This window comes from Cyclopterus lumpus, chromosome 23 (assembly GCF_009769545.1).
Source record: "Cyclopterus lumpus isolate fCycLum1 chromosome 23, fCycLum1.pri, whole genome shotgun sequence".
In the NCBI taxonomy this organism is placed as follows: domain Eukaryota; kingdom Metazoa; phylum Chordata; class Actinopteri; order Perciformes; family Cyclopteridae; genus Cyclopterus; species Cyclopterus lumpus.
In genome coordinates this window covers 138327-164568 of record NC_046988.1, presented here as the reverse complement: position 1 = coordinate 164568, position 26242 = coordinate 138327, and the positions used below count along the sequence as shown (strand labels likewise).

General features: G+C 43.1%; 1 protein-coding gene across 5 annotated transcripts in view; it reads right to left on the bottom strand.

Moving 5' to 3' along the window:
* The window catches only part of tmtc1 (transmembrane O-mannosyltransferase targeting cadherins 1), a 65260-nt gene that overhangs the window by 13560 nt on the left and 25458 nt on the right, over window positions 1–26242 (bottom strand). For all 5 annotated transcript variants that reach the window (XM_034525867.1, XM_034525868.1, XM_034525869.1 and 2 more), the window contains 8 exons: window positions 23390–23579; window positions 18419–18540; window positions 17658–17825; window positions 10800–10913; window positions 8023–8166; window positions 6985–7093; window positions 6615–6717; window positions 789–924 (listed from right to left, as the gene is read on the bottom strand). In XM_034525867.1, coding sequence (XP_034381758.1) covers window positions 789–924; window positions 6615–6717; window positions 6985–7093; window positions 8023–8166; window positions 10800–10913; window positions 17658–17825; window positions 18419–18540; window positions 23390–23579 — 1086 coding nt within the window. The remainder of the gene's footprint in view (window positions 1–788; window positions 925–6614; window positions 6718–6984; window positions 7094–8022; window positions 8167–10799; window positions 10914–17657; window positions 17826–18418; window positions 18541–23389; window positions 23580–26242) is intronic.

The window sequence follows — 26242 nt, the reverse complement described above, 5'->3', positions numbered from 1 at the left end:
TGCCCCTTTGCGCATTACAGAAAGTACGCTAATGTTTTGCCATGCAGATATACTGAGGTAAATGAAGAGATCAATCCTTATTTTTGCGAGATATTAATATTTGGTAATTCATAAAGTTGTTTTGAGTTGTGTTTGGAGCAAGATAAGCAGGTTTATCTTTTCTTCTAGCCCAGGTTCTGTTATTTAATCTTGTATGCAACATCATTATATTCGTTTGTGATTAGTGCATTGTTTATCACGGTTTATGCCGAGCTTAAAAAGGTACATTTAAGGAGCCAAAACTCCACAGAGGCAGCAATGCATTACATTAACTGCCCAGTAAAAGCCCAAACTTGATTTTAATTTCGAGACCAAAGTTTCTTTCAAAAGTGAGTATATCTTAGATTGCTACAGAGACATCAGTAACACCAATAAATGATTAAAAGGCTGCTGAGAGTTAATAGTGTTCTCCCAAGGATGACTTGGGAAAGGAATTTTAAAAGACACCAACTTATTTAAGTTATCTAAATTCAGAGCACTGTGAAACTTCCTGTTTAAGCAAATCTTAGTTTTCTTGTCAAGAGTTGGATGAAAAGATCGATATCAATAATATGTGTGTTCAGGACAGAGGTAGGTTGAATACAGACAGAAACTGAATTTGAAAATCAATTTGAAAGACTAAATAAGATGCTGCCTTCTGTATCACTGTTCATTGCCTGCTCGCTACACAGCAGTATTCTTGCAGAAGATACATATATTTTGGCTTCAGGGCTCCCCGAGTAGAAAAAAACCCACAATTATTTACTCACCTCTTGTACCAAGACTCAGCTTCTGTGTTCTCATTGGATGATCGGAGGAGGCGGCCCAGGTTCACCATGGCAACATGGTGTGCTGGTTTGAGTCTAACGGCTTGCTGGTAGTGAGTGGCTGCCAGCTCTCCCTCTCCTGAGGATCATGAAAGCAAAGAGTAAGAAAAGGACGTGGGAGAATGAATGAAAGTATTGAAGGAATGAACAAGGGTGGAAGAGAAATAAGGCCGCAATGAAGAAGGAATGAGGTAAGTACAAGAAAAAACAATGGATGTAAGAGACGTGAGGGAGGAGACAGGTGGAAGGAAAGATAAAGACAATAGATATCTATTATACATGTGATCAGATTTAAAAAAAAATAGAATACCTGCTTCTACTCATTTTATATCCTACAGATTTGTAAAATATTCAATATTGATGATGGTCATGTCCCATTAGAATAAGTTCAGTTGAAGTGCTTCTCATACTGTACATAGTATTGCACAAATTAATTCTAAATCTAAACAAAATCAAACCAGATGTTTTAATCCCTCATAGCAGAGGTGGATGAGTGACACTGATACCACACTCTGTACTCCCTCTATAGGATGCTGCTGCTGTGTTTTAGTTTAAGAAATACAGAAAGTGTTGACTTCACATAACTGCTGACTATTTTCCAAAGTTGTTTAGTTTGAGTCACTACCTTTCCAGCAGACATTGCTTTGGCCTGAAACATACTGGTATTACACTAATTCAGAGACTTACACACAAATTGCAGTTGGAAATACTCCATGTCACATGAATCTCATTCAACTCATCAATTTAAGCTTTGAAGCTGGAGTCACTTGCAGGCAACAGGATAAAACACAGTTTCTTTACATGCACCTCAGTAACTGTTAGGGGTTTACTTTCTGAAGTAATCTGACTGTTAAAAGACATCATTGCTTTGACAGTGTTGATGCGGGAAGATCTTCACTTGATAGTAGATACTACGATATTCAAAATGATGTAATCTAAAGTTAGAGTAAAACTGGTCATGAGTAGCCTCACTGGGGCCATTTTTTGTTGTGGTACAACAACCAATACAAGCATCAACTCAGGAAAGCAATCACTCAGTGCACCTGCAAAGCTCATTACCAGTTGGCCCGACCCTCCGGTCAAAGCTTGCAATTTACAAAGGAAACCCTTAAACGAAGAGACCTGAGATTTTTGTTGTTGGTGACTAACATCAGGTTGTAAAACTTCCCGCAAATATTTACTTAGGAGGCAAGACAGCTGATTTTACAGAACTAATTCAGTCTCTCGACAGTACGAACATTCTTCTGTTTATACTCTGATCGTGATTAATGAAAGGCAATGTGCACTACCAACACAGTCCACACAGAAACAATCTGGTCACAATTAAAATCACTTTTTTAATCTCTGCTGTTAAATCAGCTAAATTCGGTGTACTCAATTTAAAAAACATGACGCCCATGCAAGAAAAAGAAGTACCGCTGACACACTCAATGCATGGATTCCAACTATCTTCGTATACCATAAACCAGGGGTGTCAAACTCATTTTCATCGTGGGCCACATTAGCATCATGGCTGCCCTCATTTGATTATTGTTGAGTATAAAAATAAATATGCAAATTTCTCTAATATTATAAAATAAATCCATTTAATTGTATTATATTTATTAAAACCGACATTACTGTATCAAAGATCAAACACACATTATTATAGTAACTTTGTTCAAAGCTTTTTTTGTCACAGTTGAGAAGAACTTAACTCAACAAATAATTGTGAGCTGCTAAGAACATGTGACAGATTTGGTCTGGACCAGTGGTCTGGGACCCACCATCACCCCTGAATGACAAGCCGAGACCCAAATCGAGGAACATTTTCAACTTCTCAAATTGATTTAATGAAAAGATGGTGCAGTTTGAACCTGAGATAGTAAAGAATATCACAGTATGCACAAACTAGTTATATTCCATTTTAAAGTCAATTATAAACCAAAAAGTGCATCTTAAGGACACAATACAACATAAATAACTATTCAGTAACTTCAGACTTTAAAAAAAATACTCAACAAAAATACTCAACAGTGTCATGCACAAACATGAAATAAAATAAATCTAGTGGAAGTAGTTTTAAAAAGCCTCAAAAGATGTAATTTATGGCTCACTCACTGAATCTATGACAACCAATGCTGCACAAGTCAGTGTCTTGAGCAGCAGCTTTTATCCACAAACTCAAAATAAATTAAACAAGTGTAATTAAAAAAGATTCAAGTATAAAACATTAACTTTTCTTCTGATTACCTTAAAAACATGAAGCAGCACTCACTTCAACCTTAGTGTAACACTGACATAGACCTGATGGAGAAATTCATAATGGGAGAACTGGGGATGTTTTTTAATACAAAGTCAATGCACAGACGCATATGGATGTGATTAATACGTCATTTCCCACGGACGCGTGAATGACGCAAAGTGAAAAATGCAGCCGTCATCCAGACGCAGTTCCTGCAGAAGCTGTGGCGGCTATGGATAATATGATATATCATATTAATAGTATGAGCCCCGACACGAGGGCTTGATGGTCCGACGTTTGTGGGACTTGCACAACATGTACAAATAGTGTTTATTTCTTTCATGGTGGACGGCGGTAATGAACTGTTTTCATGGCGATAAGCCACGCCCCCTCCCCGTCGCTTCTTGCGCGAATGAAGCAAATGATCACAAATAGTCCAGCGAGTAAACTCATGCGAGTAAAGCAGTGCGAGAGTTCGCTTCTCTTTTGGTGTGAACGCAGCATGAAGGAAAGTGAACACACGGCACTCCGCTGAAGAAAAAATGACCTTCAAAATAAAAGCACAGGATTTTTTTCTTACATTTTTTAAAGAAAAGGTCTTTCAAGCTTTCGCGGGCCACATAAAATGACGTGGCGGGTCGGATGTGGCCCGCGGGCATTGTGTTTGACACCTGTGCCGTAAACCATAGGAACCAACCAACACAGCGAGAGACAAGGCTTCACAACCATAAAGAAAGGCGTTTGTGTGAATTTTTTTATAAATAGCTATGAGGAGGGCCAGAAATGTGATTTGTTATGTCATAGTGACTTTGACCTTGGACCACCAAATTCTAACCAGATCTTCATTGAGTGGATGTTTTGAAAAATAGAATAGTAAGAACAATTAAGTCCTCCGCTCCGACTACATCAGTGCTCGGGCCCTAAAAATAATATTAACAAATATACATTTGCACTATATACTAGGGTTGATACCAAATTATAACTTTGATACGATACCTGCCATAAATATCACGATACCCGATACTTACGATACAATACCAGAATTCGATACAATACCACAAATACGATACTGGTATATTTATCTATAATAGTAATAAATAAAACCTCTGTATGGTTCCCTTTTTACCAGCTTGTTCCTGTCCAGCTTTGTCAACACTTAACAAATGGCATTAATATTAGTATTAACCTACAGCAAGATATTAATGAAAACTACATGGTGCCATCACAGCATTGATTATACACGGCTATGTAGGCCTTTCATCTGACCAGATGACGACATAGTTCCTTCCAGAAGTATGAGCAATTGTAAAGTTCATATTTTATCTTAATTCATGGAATAATTATTTTTCCTTCACAAAAAAAAAAAGAAGAGATCCACCATGTAGCCATTTTATATCAATTGTGTTTCATTTAGTACACGTGTGCATTGTGACCTGATGATCATATAGGCTGGTCGTTGAAATAGGCTCAGGCTACTCATGTTAGGCTGTATGTGGGTGAGCTTAAGGTGTGCATCATGTTTATAGTCACATTTGATTACCTGTCGTTCTTTGAACTCTTTGAAAAGTTTGGGGTGTCTGTCTGAAAGGTGCTTTGCCTTGTTTTACTGTGGCCTCCCTTGTTCCGAGTGGCTTTGAAACACGTTTTGCAGACGGGTCTCTGTGTGTCAGTGGGGTTTCCTAAAAAAAAAAGCCCTCGACTATGCAGCAGAGTGTGTGTGTTTCCAGATTTCGCTTCTGGCATCTTTTTTTTTTTTACAAAAAAAAAAAAATCGCAAAAGCACTGGCAGTTGACGCCATGTTGTTTCCCCAGCGATCATCGATGTGAGTGAGCGCTGCCTGTTAGTGTGTGAGCGCTGTGCAGCATTAAAGGAGCGGAGCAGTGAGTGCGCTCTAATCGCCATCTATTTTAATAAAGTATCGATACTAAAAATATGCAAAACCGTATCGTTTTTAACATACGGGTAGTATCGGTACACCGTGCAACCCTACTATATACACACAATAAGGTTATTCATAAACCAACTTCTTTTTTTGGCCTGAATTTGCGCTGTCGACGGTAACTTCAACTTAGAGCGAAGGGATGAAAAGTTGGAGAGAAACATAGACGCTGTAGACAACGCTGATTGGTCAAGACGCGACACATCAAAAGATGTTTTATTTGCGAAAATCACTCACGACATCAACTTTTCTCCGTGTCTCACTCCGATCTCAAAAACGCTGCCCGGCCAGATGACACACTTTGGGAGCTCAGTACCAAGTTATACTGTATAAGAGAGTGCTGCAGCCTTACTGATTATATTTTCAAGATGAAATCATTGCTAAAATCAATCTAATCATTCCCGATCACGTACCCATCACACAAACAATTGATGTGTTTTAATGTCGTGAAATCTTGTGCTGCCTTAATGATGTTGCTGATTGTTCTTGTTTAGTGAATATGTACCGTCTAGTAACTGTGTTTTTATACAACAGTGTTCATTTTCTTAACAGATATGTCATACTCTTTTCATGCCCAGGGGCTACAGATGACACATTAGTTTATAACTACTTCTGGAACAGCTAAGAAGCTGTGCGCTGCCCTGTCAATACATAATAAAATAATGTATTTCTTGTGAGTTATCGTGCTGCTGGTCGAGGGCACGTCTGGCCTCTGCCATGTGATAAGTAACCTGAGACAAATGAGCAGTGCCTACACCTGGGCCCTGGACTATAACAAACATCTGCCACAGCATGGTTTTAGGAGAGAGCCTTTTGTTTGTGTATTTGTAAGTGCATTTTGTAATTTCATGTGCACAGTTAATATTGAGTTAGAAGTAAACTATGTTTATTTGCATTAGTTATTGTTTTGTACACCCCTCATGTCTGTTAAATGCTTTGGTGAGCTTCCCTCACATGTCATTAGAAAGGTCAGTTTTTTCATTGTTGAGGTTATTTATATCATTTATTTCTGTTTTATTGACCTCATTTAAGGATAAATGATACAAATAACTTCTATGTTGCTCTGCCTTATCAAATTTATTGGCAGAATAAAAACCTGTCCTGTGTCTTGCTGCTCGGTCGTCACACCACAATAACAGCGTCTGCTGAATATAATGAATATAATGTTCTGCCATAAAGTAATCTTTATGGCAGAACACATATATACTAGATTGGATAGGTGTATATAATAAAGTGATCAGTGTAAACAGTTATTTCAATGGCATTAAAATCACATAGACTGTCCCCACTGACAGATTAGATCTCTGCAGAACTAATTTTTATTCTCTGGCTGCAAGTAGATTTTTATAATGTGCTAAAGACTCTTGGAAACTTAAAATGTCAAGTAAGGTAAGGAAAATGGGCAATTTATTGTAAATGGGCCAAATCAGAAGTCAGGATTATATCAGGATAAATCACTAATATCTCATCGGTAAAAAAATGCATAGCCCTTGAAAGAAGCCAGCTAAACATTTTGGCAGTGGCTAAAATCTTTTAGCTAAGATAAACATATGCATGTCTATGCAGTACAAGACCATCAGCCTTGGGACCAGAGCTTCAACTCACCCGTATCCACCAGAAACACTCCGTAGTTATTATGCAGGTCGGAGCTGTCTGGGCAGTTCTCTATTCCTTTCAGATACACTTCACTGGCTTCAGCAAAGCGTTTCTACAGGAGACGGCAGGTGAAATAAATACAGGATTAAATCTGGAAGGAACTAGACCAAGGTTACAGGAAGCTGTAGTGTGAACGACTGAACAGGCTTCTCTGATGGTGATTTATTGCTGCAGAGATTAATCATCGACAGCTAAAGCTAATTTGAGTAAGAAGTGATGAGCTATGACATGCTCCCAGGCTCCAAAGTCAAGTGCACACTTTATGTGCGTGAGTGTGAGAGAAAGAGGGAGGGTGTTATTTGTATTGTGAATGTTTCACCTGCTCAGCATAGAGTGATGCTAGACTGGAGTAAGCATCAGCAAAATGTGGACTGAAGTGTATGGAGTCCTTCAGCCGAGTCTCAGCCTCTTTCTCCTTGCCTTGGGATCTGGAACACATCATCATCCTTTTCATTATAATAATAATAAATAATACTACATTTGCAAAATTACTTTTTTTTTTACAGAAGTAAAAAGATGACAATAGTGTGAAACAAAATAGAAAACTAGTGTCACAGGCTAAACGCAGATTAAAATAAATTTGGGGAGAAAGTGGCGAGTGACGGAGAATGTCTGAGGTGATGGGGGAGAGAGTTCCAGAGGGAGGGGGCCGCAATGGAGAAGGCCCTGTCCTCCCAGGTCCAATGCTTGGACAGAGTAGGGGGGGTAAGGAGGTTAGCATCTGCAGATCTGAGGAAGCGTGTCGGTGCAGGAGGTCAGAAAGGTATGAAGGGGTTCAGGGTTGTGAAGGACTTTGTATGTGATGAGGGGAATCTTGAACTGGATTATTTGCTGTATGGGGAGCCAGTGGAGATTTTGAAGGACTAGGGTCATGTGGTCTCTGGTAGGAGGGGAGACGAGCAGCTGAATTCTGGATGTATTGTAGTTTGTTGATGATTCTGGTGGATGTGCCATCGAGAGGTGATGAAGACAAGGATGAATGTTTCTGCGACTGAAGAGGAGAGGACGGGGCGTAGAGGGGCGATGTTTTTAAGATGAAAAAAGGCGTTTTTTGTGATGTGCTCTACGTGGCGTTCAAAGGATCAAAGATGACACCAAGGTTACAGGTGTTTGTGGCAGCAGGAACAGAGGGGCCACCGATGAAGAGGGAGAAGCTTTGCAGAAAAATACTCCCTTTCCACTATAAACGGTTTAAAAGCTGTTCACATGATATTCGCAAAGTGTCCAGCTGCAATAGGTGTCTTCAGTTTCTGTCACATTTCACAAAGTGATGGTCAAGCTTTTGTGTTGTGCGATCAAATACTTCTGTTTACAAATAGTCCTCCGCTTTGTGTGCCAGAGTGTATTTGTGTCTTACTTAAGGAGGTTTCCCAGGTTAAAGAGAGCTCGGTTATGCTGGGGGTTGGTGTCCAGTGCCTTCCTGTAGTAGCGCTCTGCCTCCTCAGGGTCGCGAGTTAGAGTGCCGAGATTGTTCATGGCGCTGGCATGGCGTGGGAATAACCTGATAGGAGGGGAGAAGAGAAAAAAGACAGCAGAGGGGAGGGGGAAGAATAAGAGAGACAATAAAAAGACTAAACATTTATTGAGAACAACATTGGGCAGAAAGAACATAATTAGAACATTTTTCCCCCTATAATTGTCAACCATTATTCTTCTTTTCACCTCATAGTTGAAAAGACATATTTCAAAATTTAAAGAATTAACAAAAAAGCATTCAAGCATTAAAACGGGGGTTTCATAAACACCTATTTGGGTTTTTGGCCAAAGACCGGAGACCATTAAAAATGGAGGTATAAAAATAGACAGAGTAATAGCTTCCAGACTCCAGATGAACTAATTTGGAGAAAGAGGCACCTAATGGGCACTCACTTTCATTTATGTTAATTGACGGAATGTTGATGTAACGTAATACAATGCATGTATGTTAGATAAAACCCAGTAAATTGTGCATGATTTCTTAAAAGTTATATAATAATGCCTTATTTGACATGTAGTCCCCACGAAATCCTGGCCATCCATTATGTACCAAATGCATGTGTATATATACACATACCAAAACCAACAGTGGGTCTCTTAATACCTTCTCTGTCTGTGGCACAAAGCTTTCAGCCTATTGGTTATATAAAAAGTCAGAATTCTACTGTTATTACTTCAATTTAATTTCTTAAACCACTGGACACTGAAAATGTATAATTTTGGGACTATTTTCAGCAACTGTAATTGGGGCAGCAGGATTTGCATCAGGCTTTGTAAACACATATTACTTGTTAGTAGACACATTCACTGTTGGTTTGGCTCTACACATCGGATGTATTGACAATTCAAAATAGAACATGAGCCTTAGGTGTAGCTGAATGTGTAACTGATGCACAAGAGGCTCAAGTTTATTCAATTCAAAGAGGATACCACCTGATGTTGGAGACACCCTAAACTCCTTTTTCATATGGAACCATATCAATAAATAAATATGACCAAGATCCTTTCATTGGACACTTAAAGCTCCGTTGGACAGGAATTAACTTTATACTATTCAACAAGCTAGACAATTTGGCACAAATGATAGGCTAATGGGCAAAAGGGAATACAACTCATGAAAATCGAAACAGGGAGACAAGAAATGTTATGTGGCATGTTGGTAGTAGCACCATCTGGTCAGAGACAACATACACATCTAGCTGTGGCATGTTGTCTCTGACCTGATGGTGCTCAGTCAGTGTGCTACAGGAGCTCTCTCAAACACATGAACCGGCAACAAGAGAGACACTCTTTGATTATAAATTGAATAATCTTTGATGGACCTTCTGTAGGATGCAAGCACATTAATGAAGGTCCTCAGAACCTTACAGCAGAAGGGTAATTGTGGCTTTGAAACAACAAGTTGGGTCTGTCACGACAAAACACTTTTCCAGTAATAAATCAAACTTGCAAGTAGTGCTGCTCAGATATTGCAGATTCATGCATTCCCCCACATACCAGCGTCAAGTCAAAGAAAAAACAAGCTGCATTCACACATTTTGAGGTAGAAGTATTTTTAGTGTGAGCTTAAAAGGTAGGGTTGAAAATCTTCTTCAAAAACATTAGTGATATTTGTGTTAATTTTGGTAACTGTAATAACTGGACTGGTCTGCCAACACGGACGCAATCTACAAGAAAGGGCAGAGCCGGCTGTACTTTCTGAGGAGGCTGCGGTCATTCAATGTCTGCAGCAAACTCCTCGGGATGTTTTACTAGTCTGTCGTCGCCAGCGTCCTCTTCTACGCGGTGGTGTGCTGGGGAGGAAGCACTAAGAAGAAGGATGCAGGGCGACTGGATAGGCTGGTGAAGAAAGCTGGCTCTGTGGTTGGTGCTGAACTGGAGTGCATCACTTCAGTCGCCGACAAAAGGACCCTCACCAAACTGCTCACCATCATGTACAATGAAACCCATCCACTCTACGGTACCATCACTCGACAGAAGAGTCTGATCAGCTGGAGACTGCGCTCGCTGCCATGCAGAACTGATAGACTGTGTAAATCATTCATCCCCACTGTACAATAAATACAATCTGGCAATCAAAGGTACCTCACTAGAAAACCTCAGTTGACAGAGTTCACTAGGAACAATGTTTACTGGCTATGTTAGCATTTTGCACAGCCCCCAACTTACTTACTCACTGTTTACACTGATACTTTTTTTCACTGACTACTGGCTATGTTGGCCCTCTGCACAACGCCCCCCCGTAATAGTTTAATAGTGTGTAGGTGTATATTTGTTTGTGTGTTGTTTGGAGCTACAAGCTGTTTGACTGCTGAATTAATGCTTTTTCGTTTGAGAGCTATCCTTGGACACTTCCTCCATGTTTAAGTTGTCAGTCAGCTGTAGCCTAACTAGAGACTCTTAAGCTGATCAGCAGCACACTGTGTTAAACATTTTGAGGCATTTGCAATATGACTTTAAGCTTAGGGGGGCCAGAGGGCACGCCAATCGTTTAAATTAAGGAATCTTTCCCTTTGTGACATAATACAGAGTGTTTGACATTAAACGGTAACATGAATGAAACAGTTCTATTAGCAACAGGAAACAACTTCGCCAACATACTCTGTGACTTAGAACTCGTTGGATTGTTACAATCAGAGAGCTTTAGTTCAGTCAGACCTGAGAGCAGTGGTGTAGTGGTGAATGGCCTCCTGGTGCCGGCCGATGTCTTTCAGGAAGTTTGCGTAGTTGTAGTGGACTTTGGCATTGTGTGGCAGAGTCTGGATACCAGAGCTGTAACAAGGAGGAAGAGGAGGCATGATGTCAGTCTGTAGAAAAACATAAACCCAGCCACAATAAGCTCTGTCAAGTAGAGTTGAGATCCCAGAAGAGCTGTCCTGAGTGCAAGACATATACAGTATACTGGACTATAAGATCAGGCCAAGGAACACAGAGCATATATATAAAACATGACTAACCCTAACCCATTAATACACTGATGGGAGGCGGTAAGGTTCCACCTAACATCAGTAACTAACATTCATACACACATTCACACACCGTAGACACAGCTACGGGAGCAATTTTGGGTTAAGTGTCTTGCCCAAGGACACATCGACATGGGCTGGCGGAGCTGGGGTTCGAACCGCCGATCCTCCGATTTTAGGACAGCCCTGCTCACCACTGAGCCAGTCAGCCAACGTGACACCCTCTCACCGTCAGAATAGGAGGAACTCGATTACTTTAACATACACGTTTCGATTTCAACAGGATACCATTTTTTTGTTATATTAAGAGGATCGGCATTCTTCATTATAATAAGAGAAATGCCGATCGGATGAGGAAACCTTTTCAGTTTTTCAGTTTCTACCCGTTCAGTACTTTCAGTCCACACAGTTAAATAAAAGTATTCAACACCTAGTTGCTAAAAAGACGATACGCCTTCATGCACAGATGAGAGCAGAGCAACCCTTCAGTGTATAAACAATTGATAGCGTGTGTGAGACAAGATTCACTAGCCAACCATTCCTTTTCCCAAAACACACTATGCACAAAACAAGTTAAAACACACACACACACACACACACACACACACACACACACTCCACCTATACACGCGTACTATGCATATGACACATACAAACGCACACAATTTCAGTCCTCGTTCAGGACTGAATGAGTATGGAAAAAATGTGAGGGAAAAAAATCACTTCTAGGACTATATATTTCACTGTTGATGTCTCAGTCTCACCCATCATGGTGGGGAAGAGACGCCATCAGATAGACAGATTATTAATTAACTAATTAATAGTAATTTCATTAATCAATACACAGTTGTGTTTTCATGTTTTTTGACGTTTCAAATACGCTTCTAGCCTAATCCTAACCCTTACCCTAACCTTAAACCAAGTCTTCAGCCTAAAAATAAATAATTTACTCTGCTCTGAATATATTTTTATTATGTCTCTGTGTTTCGACAGAGAGGGGAGAAGACTGCAACATGGATGTAAACAATGCTGGATGTATGGGCACCTTTAAGGAACTTTAATTGACTTCATGAGTATGTCCCCACTGCTTCTACTATTGACTGTGTTGATGAGTGGCCAAATCAATAGGCCAATTTAGAATAACTAACTTCCTGGTGCTCCTCTTTTATGGAACCAGCTTCCACTTTCAGTCCGGGAGGCAGACACAGTCACCTCATTCAAGAATAGACTTAAGACTTTCCTGTTTGATAGTGCTTATAGTTAGGGCTGAATCAGGTTTGCCCTGGTCCAGCCCCTTGATATGCTGCTATAGGCGTATAGGCTGATAGGCTGCTGGGGGATGTTTTAGGATACACTGAGCACCTATCTCCTCTTCTCTCTCTCCTTATGGATGAATTTACATCTCTCCATTGCACCTTATTAACTCTGCTTCCTCCCCGGAGTCGTTGTGACTTCACGTCTCATAGGGTCCATTGGACCTGGAGGTGTCTGATGCCTGGTGAGCCGGCCTCCCGCGTTGGCCCTGCTGATGCGCCCCGCCCCCCCTCCTCTCTACCTCCTTCTGTTTCATGGATTGGAGTTCCATTCATACATTGTCATATTCATGTAATGTGTTTATGTAACTCTGTAACTCTGTTCATTCTGTACACATGACATCTATTGCATCTATCCATCTGGGGAGAGGGATCCTCATCTGTTGCTCTCCTGAAGGTTTCTTCCCTTTTTTCCCTGTCAAAGGTTATTTTTGGGGAGTTTTTCCTGATTCGATGTGAGGTCCTGGGACAGGGATGTCGTATGTGTACAGATTGTAAAGCCCTCTGAGGCAAATTTGTAATTTGTGATATTGGGCTATACAAAATAAACTGAATTGAATTGAATTGAATTGGTGATTTTAGAGCACTGGTGTACTCCTGTCACTACCTTACATCTATCACTTTGCTCACCCTTTTCAACTCTCCAACGCCCAACTTGGGAGGGGTGCTCTGTTTAAAAACATTATAATTAATATTTCTCATTGGAAAGTCAAAGGGCTCAATCCAAAGTAGCGATGTCTTTACCACTCAGACTATTAGTCCTGAAAATCTGCTGATACGAGCAGGAATGTGAGAGAATAGTAGTGGGACCATATAACCTACAATTATACTGGGGATTAAATTAGAAATATTGTCATACTTTATAGCAGGGGTCTCAAACTCAATTTACCTGGGGGCCGCTGGAGCTAGAGTCTGGGCAACATTAAGTATTAAAAAAAAAGTACAACTGATCCAATCTTTATTAATAACAATTCAGAACATGAACGGGTTCTTCAGAGTATTAACGAACATGAACGGCTCTTCAGAACATGAACGGTTGAACGAGTTCTTCAGAACGAACATGAACGGTTGAATGGGTTCTTCAGAACATGAACGAGTTCTTCAGAACAGGAACGAACATGAACGGCTCTTCAGAACATGAATGGTTGAACAGGTTCTTCAGAACATTAACGAGTTCTTCAGAACAGGAACGAACATGAACGGCTCTTCAGAACATGAATTGTTGAACAGGTTCTTCAGAACATGAACGAGTTCTTCAGAACAGGAACGAACATGAACGGCTCTTCAGAACAGGAACGAACATGAACGGCTCTTCAGAACATGAATTGTTGAACAGGTTCTTCAGAACATGAACGAGTTCTTCAGAACAGGAACGAACATGAACGGCTCTTCAGAACATGAACAGGTTCTTCAGAACATGAACGGTTCTTCAGAACATGAATGGTTGAACAGGTTCTTCAGAACATGAACGGTTGAACGAGTTCTTCAGAAAGGGAACGAACATGAACAGTTCTTCAGAACATGAATGGTTGAACAGGTTCATCAGGACATCAACGGCTCTTCAGAACATGAACGGTTGAACGGGTTCTTCAGAACATGAATGGTTGAACAGGTTCTTCAGGACATCAACGGCTCTTCAGAACATGAATGGTTGAACAGGTTCTTCAGAACATGAACGGTTTGAACGGGTTTCTTCAGAACATAAACGGTTAAACGGGTTCTTCAGAACAGGAACGAACATGAACGGTTCTTCAGAACATAAACGGGTTCTTCAGAACATGAACGGTTAAACGGGTTCTTCAGAACATGAACGGTTCTTCAGACAGAAGACAAGGAAGGCAGCAGGCCCAGACGGTGTGTCACGGTGTGTCACCCTCCTGCCTGAAAGCCTGTGCTGATCAGCTGGCCCCCATCTTCACACGGATCTTCAACAGATCTCTGGAGCTGTGTGAAGTCCCCTCCTGCTTCAAACGCTCCACCATCATCCCGGTTCCCAAGAAATCCTCCATCACTGGGCTGAATGACTACAGGCCCATCGCCCTGACGTCTGTGGTCATGAAATCCCTGGAGAGACTGGTATTGACCCATCTGAAGGGCATCACAGGCCCCCTGCTGGACCCTCTGCAGTTTGCCTCTACACAAACGACTGCACCTCAGGAGACCCATCTGTCAAACTCCTAAAATTTGCAGACGACACATCAGTCATCAGCCTCATCCGTGATGATGATGAGTCTGCATATAGGCGGGAAGTTGAACAGCTGGTCCCGTGGTGCGGTCGCAACAACCTAGAGCTGAACACGCTTAAAACCGTGGAGATGACAGTGGACTTTAGGAGGAGCCCCCCAGCACTGCCCCCCCTCATCATACACAACACTACTGTGTTGGCTGTGGAATCCTTCAGGTTTCTGGGATCCACAATCTCCCGGAATCTGAAGTGGGAACCCAACATCAACACCATCATCAAGAAGGCCCAGCAGAGGCTGTACTTCCTGCGCCAGCTTAGGAAGTACAACCTGCCTCAGGATCTGCTGATCTTGTTCTACACCGCAGTCATAGAGTCTGTTCTGTGCACCTCAATCACTGTCTGGTTGGGATCGGCCACCAAACTGGACAAGAACAGATTCCAACGGACAGTCAGGTCTGCAGAAAAGATCATCGGTGCCAACCTGCCCACCATCCAAGACCTGTACACCTCCAGAGTCAGGAAACGGGCAGGAAAAATCACTGCAGACCCCTCACACCCCGGACACAAACTATTCAAACTCCTCCCCTCTGGTAGACGCTACAGATCACTGTTAGCCAAAACCTCCAGACTCAAAAACAGTTTCTTCCCCCTCGCCGTCTCACTACTGAACAAATAACACCACTGTAGCATATATATACATATATATATTTATATTTATATACTTTAAATCCCTGCACTTCTCGCACTCTCCACTTCTTCTTGCACTACTGCTGTGCAACATTCCACAGCCACTGTATATAGCCATTCCGCCTGTACATACTTCTTAAACTCCTTAGTCCATTGCACTGTTTGTTTGTATTGTATTGTATTGTATTGTTGTATATTTGTATTATGTTGTATATTTGTATACTGTATTGTATTGTATTGTATTGTATTGTATTGTATTGTATATTTTGTGTAAGCACACTGAGAGTCACCTTACCAAGTCAAATTCCTTGTTTGTGCAAACTTACTTGGCCAATAAAACCTGATTCTGATTCTGAACATGATTGGTTGAACAGGTTCTTCAGAATATAGGCTTCTCTTGTCTACTCCTGGCTGCCACAGACCTGGCAGTGCTTCCTCTTACACAGCTGAGCCACATTGGGCTTGAGGGAGGAAGCAGTTGAGACCCTCAGTCTGGCTTGAAGATGCTCATCAGTGAGTTTGGACCTGTACTTTGACTTATTAAAGTTCATGTTGGAAGAAGAGCTTTTCACACAGATATGTGCTCCCAGAAAGGCTCATGGTCTGCTTGAACATCCTGGAAAGCTCAGGGAAGGTGGGGGCTTGTCTGCTTGTCCACTCACCTCCCTGAACTTGGCTTTGAGTTTAGAGTTGCACTGCAGGTCCATGAGCTCCGTTTGAAGCACAGGATGGCATCTTGCACATGGAAGGAGGTCAGCAAACATCTGAAAAGTGTCTGTGTCTTGAAGTTCTCAAAGCTGTGATCAAATTCCTCCTGTAGCTTTACAATGGCATCAACATACTTCTCACCACTGAATGTTGTGCATACATAAGTCGGCTGTAGTTCAGTGGGGAGAGTCCTGTAACCACAAGGTCTCCGGTACAATCCCCGCTCTCCCCATAGTTTCATGTTGAAGTGTCCTTGAGCAAGACACTGAACCCCCAGTTGCTCCCAGGGCGCTTCACTGCAGCCCACTGCTCCTTAAGAACTAAGGATGGTCAAATGCAGAGAAGAATTTACCCACGGGGACCAATAAAGGATATATTATTATTATTAATATTATTAGTGCGTTGCATGCTAGGAAATGGCAGAGGTTTGTCTGAGAGAGCTGGGCTTTCCATAACACACGTTGTGTGGAGAATGCTCTGACGTTGTCATAGCAGCGCTGACAAGCTGCCCCTGGCCTTGTACATTCAGCTCCTGTGTGACGTCATGAGCCATTTGGGATCACAGCACAGGATCGGGGCCGTTCTCCGGAGGGGGTTTCACGGACTTCTATCCCATGAAAGTGTCCGCAAATCTAACGCTGTATTTACGCCATGCACGCCGAATGATGGGCAGCTGGATGTCCCGTACTCCGGCTGGAGAAAGTACTCAAACGCGTTCGACATTTGGATGCGGTACTTCCGCGTTGAGTGGCCGTTCTTCGGTGACATTTCACGGATTTCAATCCGATGAAAGTGTTTAAAAATCGAACGCTGCATTTACGCCATGCACGCCGAATTATGTGGGGCTGAACGTCACGCACTTAGGCTGGAGAAACCGTAACCTACTTTCGGATGCGGTATTTCCGCGTTGACCGGTGTTACGGTTTAACAGGCGACCCTGTTAACTGGCGACTTTTCACGCATAGCGGTCCTCGTGAATGCCGCTTGGTTTAATTTTGTAATGAAGTGTCAACCCCTCTCATATATATAATAATATATAATATACAAATTAAACAATGCGGCCTTCACGAGGGCAGCTACGTGTTCTCTTCCTATTTTCAACAGCTGTCTAACTACGACAACAACGGACACATTTGTTCAAAGTCGCCAGTTAACGCGGTCGCTTCGTAAACCGTAACACCGGCCGTTCTCCGGAGGGGGTTTCACAGACTGTCCGAAAATCGTGCGTGTGAGAAAAACGCGCGGGCCGCACTAACACTAAACTTTGATGTCAAGTAGGGGGCCACAAAATATCGGTCGGCCCGCGAGTTTGGAACCCCTGCTTTATTAATCCTAAAATGTAATGATTTTTTGTGTACCCTCGATGGACTGGCGGCCTGTCCAGGGTGTCCCCTGCCTTCGCCCTATGTCAGCTGGGATAGGCTCCAGCGCCCCCGCGACCCTAATGAGGATAAACGGTATTGAAAATGGATGGATGGATGGGATGGTATTGAAAATGGATGGATGGATGTAATGATTTACATTATGAGCACATGCAATTCTCCTAATTTTGCCCTCCCCAATAAGGACAATTTCATAATGTAATCAGATGTATGTCCCCACATGGCAGGTAAAAGATGCCCAAACACACACCAACACAGTCTCTATGTCTCCTTACCGGAAGAGCGCCTCCCTGGAGAGCCAGACGTGGTTTTGCTGGACGGTCTTCCAGGAGAAGAGCAGAATGAGCAGCAGCATGGAGACACTGAGGACTGTGGTGCCCCAACGGCCCATCACCGAACAAAGCCGACCTAGGCCATGAGCCACCAAAATACAATAACCCATACTAGAAGAGTAGAAGAGGAAGGATGTAAGTGGGGGATTGGTGGAGAAACACGAGGGTGAGACACAAAAAAGGCAAAAGTAGTATTTACTGTAGTCCTACATCCTCTCACTGTCATCACTCAACACATGCCTCCTCAAAACATTGTGACATAACGTGATGCCCAAATCCCTTCAGATCCCCTGGGTACACATACTTTTGCCAAACCCTTTGACATGAATTACATCATGTTTTGAGAGGTCACAGTGACCTTGACCACCACATTCTAATCAAATCTAATCAAAATGTCATCCGTTGATCCGTGCATATTGTCCAAAAGTGGAGCGATCATTAAATGAAAACCATAAGTACAGCTACAACAAGTACAATAGGTACAGGAAGTGGGGTCTGTAAACTATGATCGTTGTTTTCAACAGACAATTTGTATATTCATTTTAATATTGGTCACGGTTTTCTCTCATGAAGTTCTTTTAGTGATGTTGCATTGTCAGATTGAGATTCCAGTTGTAAAAATTATGTTTCAAAATAATCTCCATGAGAATAACTGGCAGTGACTTGATCAGTGCATTGTCTAACTGTCTTTGATACACACACACCTTGGCATGTAGAGAACCCTCTCGGCCACAACAAATCCCACCCTGAAGAAAAGGTTACTGGCAGGAATGAAGGGGAAGACCAGAAACAACATTCCAACCAACACCTGTCTGCTTTCCTTTCTCTGTATAGAGAGAGAGGGAGAGGTGTAAAAAGAGAGATAAATAGGGGGAGAGAGAGAGAGAGAAGAAGAAACACATATTATATTTTAGAATTAGCCAAGTAAAAAGGCTCCAAATGAAACCTCTTATAACAGCTTGGATGAAAAGCAGATTTATTGTGAATTGTAATATGTGTAATTCAGACTCTGTAAAACAAACAAACAAACAACAACAAACTGATACATGTGTCAAAATAAACTTGAAAGGAAAGCAGATGATTCAATTCAATTTATTTTGTTTCGCCCAAAATCACAAATTATCCTCAGAGGGCTTTACAATCTGTACACATACGACATCCCTGTCCCAGGACCTCACATCGGATCAGGAAAAACTCCCCAAAAATAATCTTTGACAGGGAAAAAAGGGAAGAAACCTTCAGGAGAGCAACAGAGGAGGATCCCTCTTCCCGGATCGACAGAAGCAATAGATGTCATGTGTACAGAATGAACAGCGTTACAAAATTACAACATATGAAATGACAGAAATGTATGAATAATTAGTAGGCATGGACCACAAACCAGATTTTCACAATCCATGAAACGGAAAGAGAAAGAGAGCAGGGGCCATGGCGCCCAACACTTTACAGACACAAAATAAAATATAAGAACAGGGATGACAGATATCCCTGTATGTGTGTGTGTGTGTGTGTGTGTGTGTGTGTGTGTATGTATGTATATATATATACATACATATATATACACACACATTATATATATATATATATATATATATATATATATACACACACACACACATACATATATTACATTACATTACATGTCATTTAGCTGATGCTTTTATCCAAAGCGACTTACAACCATGTTACATTCATACACTGTAGACACAGCTACAGGGAACAATTCAGGGTTAAGTGTCTTGCTCAAGGACACATCGACTAGGGCGGGCATTGAACCCCCTGATTGAAAGACGGACCTGCTAACCACTGACCTACAGTCGCCCTGTCATATATATATATATATATATATATATATATATATATATATATATATATATATATATATATATGAAAGGCCTCCTTCTTCAGTTTGACAGCTTCCCTCACCCCCGGTGTCCACCACCGGGTTCTCGGGTTACCGCCACGACAGGCACCGATGACCTTCCGGCCACAGCCCCGAGCAGCCGCGTCCACAATAGAGGCTTTGAACAAGGTCCACTCGGATTCCATGTCCCCAGCCTCCCTCGGGATTTGTGAGAAGTTCTTCCGGAGGTGGGAGTTGAAGACCTCCCGGACAGGATCCTCTGCCAGACGTTCCCAGTTCACCCTCACTACACGTTTGGGCTTGCCAGGTCTTTCTAGCCGACTCCCCCGCCATCTGATCCAACTCACCACCAGGTGGTGATCAGTTGACTCTGAAGACTCTGAATGTATGTGAATGTAGTGTCCAAGACATACGGCCACAGATCAGATGATACGATTACAAAGTCGATCATTGATCTCCGGCCTAAGGTGTTCTGGTACCAGGTACACTTATGAGCCACCTTATGTTCGAACATGGTGTTCGTTATGGACAAACTGTGGCTAGCACAGAAGTCCAACAACAAAACACCATTCGGGTTCAGATCGGGCAAGCCGTTCCTCCCAATCACGCCCCGCCAGGTTTCTCTGTCATTGCCCACGTGAGCGTTAAAGTCTCCCAGGAGAACTATGGAGTCGACAGGCGGCGCCCTTTCCAGGACCCCTCCCACCGACTCCAAGAAGGCCGGATACTCCGAAATGCTGTTCGGTGCATAAGCACAAACAACAGTCAGAGCCTTACTCCCCGCAACCCGTAGGCGCAGGGAGGCGACCCTCTCGTTCCCCGGGGAAAACTCCAACACAGCGGCGCTCAGCCGGGGGCTCACGAGTATCCCCACTCCCGCCCGGCGCCTCTCACCCTGGGCAACTCCAGAAAAAGGACAAAGTCCAACCCTTCTCCAGGAGCTTGGTTCCAGAGCCCATGCTGTGCGTGGAGGTGAGCCCAACTATATCTAGCTCAGGGGTCGGCAACCCGCGGCTCCGGAGCCGCATGCGGCTCTTTCATCCCTCTGATGCGGCTCCCTGTGGCTTTTGAAAATAATTAATGAGTATTTAATTAAAATGTATTTTATTTTAGTTTGTTCGTTTTTAAAATGTAATTCTAAATTTGAAGATTAAGGTGATCTTGTAACATCTAAATAAAACGTGTTAAAAAAATTTATGTCGCTGTTACGCTGTTACTATGCGTCACAACCGCCAATGTGCGACACCCGCCAGCGCGCGATTTCTTGAACTTTTCGAATCCCAGGTAGGACAACTATGGAGAATTCTAAGAAGAGAACAGTGTCTGAAGAAAACAGAACGTTCAATGGTACGTGGACAGATTCATTTGCTTTCACTGCTGACGAGACTGGTTTACCAGTATGCTTAATATGTAATGAGAAACTAGGAAACAACAAAAAGTCAAATGTCGCAAGACATTTCCAGAATAAACACGCAGCCTTTGCTCAAAAATATCCGGATGGAGATGAGAGAAAAAAAGCCGTTTCGGAACTGATGCGGAAGGTTGATCTGAGTAAAAATCACTTCAAGAAGTGGATGAAGTCTGCAAATTCAAGTACATATGCGCTCAGGAAATAGTCAGGCACGGGAAGCCGTTCACAGAGAGAGGACGGCATTTTTTTCAGAAATACAAGAAGGACTCAAATAGACATTGAGTATTTTACTTGAAAGTAACCTTCAACCCAACGTCAACATCTTTTTTTCAGAGCTCAAAATGTTTTGTTGCATGCAGAAATGTAATTTTGTTTTCTCTGCAGTCGTTCATTGATTTCATAAATGCAACACATTATAGTTTGTTTATACATAGCATAAAGGCAAAAAAAACGTTATATGCAGTGTTATTTCATTTTAAATATCAAAAGGGTTTTGTGGCTCCCAGTGTTTTCTTTACTGTGGAAAACGGGTCCAAATGGCTCTTTGAGTGGTAAAGGTTGCCGACCCCTGATCTAGCTGGTACCGCTCCACCTCCTGCACCAGCTCCGGCTCTTTCCCCGCTAGTGAGGTGACGTTCCACGTCCCTAGAGCTAGTCTATGCTGCCGGCGATCGGCCCGCCCAGGTCTCCCACCTGGCCCGCCGCCCGGTCTACATAGCACCCGACCTCGATAATTCTCCCTGCGGGTGGTGGGTCCACAGGGTGACTGCTGCTCCATGATGTTTTTTCGGGCTGAGCCCGACCGGGCCCCATGGGCGAAAGCCCGGCCACCAGACGCTCGCCGACGAGCTCCCCTCCTGGGTCTGGCTCCGGGAGGGTGCCCCGGTTTCCCTTGTCCGGGCAAGGTAGCTTCAGTCCGTGGGCTGGTAATCATCAGGGTTTATTGAACCGCTCTTAGTCTGGGCTTTCCCCCGAGACCTGTTTGCCTTGGGAGACCCTACCAGGGGCTGATGCCCCGGACAACATAGCTCCCAGGATCACTGAGCCACTCAAACTCCTCCACCACGTTAAGGTGGCGATTCATAGGAGGTGGAGGTGTGTGTGTGTGTGTGTGTGTGTGTATGTATATATATATATATATATATATATATATATATATATATATATATATATATATATATATATATACATACATACACACACACACACACACATACATACATACACACACACACATTGAACAGGTTCTTCAGAACATGAACAACTCTTCAGAACATGAACAGGTTCTTCAGAACATGAATGGTTGAACAGGTTCTTCAGGACATGAACGTCTCTTCAGAACAGGAACGAACATGAACAAACTATCATAAAGACAAACGCAGATCATGTAAATAAGGTGTTTCATAAACTATTGTCTGTATATTCTTCTGATTAGATAATAATCTGCATATAAACCATAACAAAACCGGGATATTGTCATGTCCAGGAAACTGTCATGTTAAAGTTAATCAGTTTTGTGTCTTGTGTCCATGTTGTCTCGTGATTTCATGTTTTATTTTGAAAGTCAACTTTCCTCTCGTTTCAGGCAACTTGTTCCTTCCCCTGTGTGTTTCCCCTTTGGTCTGATTGTCTGGCTCGCTCCTGATTGTTTCCACCTGTGCCCTCACCCTGTGTGTATATATTGTCTGCGTCTCCCTTTGTCCTGTGCCAGTTCGTCTTGTCTTTTGTGCCAGAGAACCAGCCATTTTTATGAAATTCACCAGTCACCAGTCATCATGATATTATGTTACTTTGTTCATGTAGATTTTCTGTTTGTTTGTTTCCAGTTAATTAAAACTACGATTTTTTGTTGTTACTTTGCCTTGAGTCGTGCGTTTGGGTTCAAGTCTTTGTTCGGTCATGACAGAAGGATCTGCCCAGTAAGAACCCAGCCGACTCGGATCCCCTGACGATAACCATCATGGACTATTTTTCCCTCCTGTGTTCGGGTGGGCCTCATGGCCGAAGAAAGGGTTCATCGGAGTACAAGGTGGATCCAGCTCCGAACCCCTTTGAGGGGACCCGCCTGGCTCGGGGTGGTCCCCGGAGCCTCCAGAAGGGGTACTATGATCCCCATGGGGCCTGGGCACACGAGTCATTCGTGGGGAGCCGCCTGGCTCGGGGTGGGAGTTAGATAATTAGATTGAAACTATCTACCCCATTTCAAATAAAGTGAGAAGCTCATTTGCAATGACTACATAGATGCATAACTTGAGATTTAATGGAAAATGCTGTAACCACTATGCTTTTTCCAACTCTTCAAATGATGTGATGAGGACAGAGGGCATCAGGAGGCAACAGAGTTCATGAGAATTGCAAGTGTAGGCCCTTTCCAGCTACTTATCACTTTATTGCTCTTACCTGCAGTGAGAAGACGCAGTGAAGGCAGAGAGCAACCATCACCACGGCCAGTAGCGTAGTGGCCAGGAGGCGCATGTCACCCAGTGACTCCACCATGGGAATGCTGCCCACCTGCCAGTCATAACACAGCATGATGGGGGCCAGCAGCAGCCAGGCGTTGAAAGACAGCAGGTAAGAATAGGTCAAAATCCTGTGGTGAGAGGACAGAGATATGGATGTAGAAAAAGAGAGACAATGGATGAGAGGCAGATACAGGGATGAAAGAAAGAGAAAAAAATGGAATCATACAGTGATCAATAATCAAAATTTAACAAGAGTTTAAATCAATCATTTGAATCATCCTGTACTTATCTCAATACTAAAGTTTACCAGAGTATAAAATGAACAGGAGGTTGTCCGAAGTTTTAATATTGATATGGAGTAATTCTATAACCTGACATTTAGAGCCCAACACTGTGCCAAGTTATAGTGTGTATTGTAAGTCACGTTGCCGATTCATTTGCTTTAAACTTGTTTGCGTTATCTACATGTCTCTCCGTGGGTTCAAGACCTGCATGGCTGAAACTATTGATCTGTCCACAGTGTGACAGCTACTCTGTAGCAGCTGGTCTGAGGAAGGAGGTGGAATAAGTAAGGGGCAGAAAGAGAGAAAGCATGAAGCACACACACACACACTAATTCCTTTAATTAGTAAATGGACTGTACTTGTACATCTCTTTTCTCATCTTCCAACCACTCAACTCATCATTCACCCATTAATTACACTGATGACAGGGGCTACCATGCAAGGTGCCACCTGCCTATCAGGATCTAATCATTCACACCCATTTCGGTAGCAATTTGGGGTTAAGTGACTGGCGGAGCTGGGGATTGAACCCGCCGATCGTCTGATTGAGGGACGACCTGCTGCCTTGGTGTGTCTGGTGAGGCTAACTTGGGCTATTGTCTATAGCTCTGGAATCAGACTAAGCAATACATTTCAGTTTGTTCTGCTTGTTGCCAAAAGGTATGCGGGTTACATTACATGTCATTTAGCTGACGCTTTTATCCAAAGCGACTTACAATAAGTGCATTAAACCAAGAGTCCAAACTCAGAACAACAAGAATCAAGCAAGTACAATTTCTTCAATAACGTTAAACTACAGAGTACTATCCGTAAGTGCCATTTAAGTGCTACTAAAGTGCTACTAAAGTGCTAAACAACAAAGTGCTATCGGTAAGGGACATTTAAGTGCTACTAGAGTGCTACTACGGCTCTACCTTCCCTATTCAAGGTATAGTCGAAAAAGATGTGTTTTTAGTTTGCGACGGAAGATGTAGAGACTTCTGCTGTCCTGATGTCAATGGAAAGCTTGTTCCACCAATGAGGAGCCAGCACAGCAAACAGTCGTGATTTTGTTGAGTGTTTAGCTCTAAGTGAAGGAACTACAAGCCGATTGGCAGAAGCCCAGCGAAGTGAACGGGCTGGGGTGTACGGTTTGACCATGTCCTGGATGTAGACCGGACCCGATCTATTCGCAGCACGGCACGCAAGTACCAATGTTTTGAAGCGGATGTGGGCGGCCACCGGTAACCAGTGAAGGTCGCAAGGAGCGGAGTAGTGTGGGTACATTTCGGGAGGTTGAAGGCCAGTCGAGCAGCTGCATTCTGGATGAGCTGTAGAGGTCGAATGGCATTAGCAGGTAGACCTGCCAGGAGGGAGTTGCAATAGTCTAGCCGTGAGATGACCAGAGCCTGGACCAGAGCCTGGACCAGAACCTGTGACGCCTTCTGAGTGAGAAGGGGTCGTATCCTCCTGATGTTGTACAGCATGTACCTACAGGAGCGTGTTATTGCGGTAATGTTGGCAGTCAGGGAGAGTTGACTGTCGAGCGTCACTCCGAGGTTCCTGGCAGTCAGAGTCGGAGCCAGCACTGAGTTGTTGAAGTTAATAGTTAGGTCGTGGGTGGGAGAGCCTTTTCCTGGAAGGAGGAGAAGTTCAGTCTTGTTCGGGTTAATTTTCAGGTGGTGAGCGGACATCCACTGAGAGATGTCAGTCAGACATCCACTGAGAGATGCCAGTCAGACATCCACTGAGAGATGTCAGTCAGACAGGCAGAGATTCGTGCTGTACCTGTATTTCGGATTGGGGAAACAAGAGGATCAGTTGGGTGTCGTCAGCATAGCTGTGGTAGGTGAAGCCATGCGAGCAAATGACAGAGCCAAGAGAGTTGGTGTACAGAGAGAAGAGAAGAGGACCAAGGACTGAGCCCTGAGGGACCCCAGTAGTGCGAGGACAAGGCTCAGACACAGATCCTCTCCAGGTTACCCGGTAAGAGCGGTCGGTGAGGTAGGATGAGAAGAGTGAGAGCGTGGTGCCTGAGATACCCAGGTCCTGGAGGGAGGACATGAGGATCTGGTGGTTCACTGTGTCAAAGGCAGCGGAAAGGTCTAGAAGGATAAGGACAGAGGAGAGAGAGGCTGCTCTAGCAGTGTGAAGCTGCTCAGAGACAGCAAGGAGGGCAGTCTCTGTTGAGTGGCCTGCCTTGAATCCAGACTGGTGGGGGTCTAGAAGGTTGTTACTGTGGAGAAAGGAGGAGACTTTGTTAAAGATAGCTCGCTCTAGAGTTTTGGAAAGGAAGGGGAGGAGAGAGACAGGTCTGTAGTTATTGACTTCAGATGGGTCGAGAGTGGGTTTCTTGCCTCCTTCAGAGAGTTAGGGAAACAACCAGTTGAGAGGGGGGTGTTAATAAGATGGGTGAGAAAGGGAAGAAGGTCCGGAGCAATGGACTGGAGAATGTGAGAAGGGATGGGGTCAAGGGGGCAGGTGGTTGGGCGGGCAGAGGTTACCAAGGTAAGAACTTGATTAGGAGA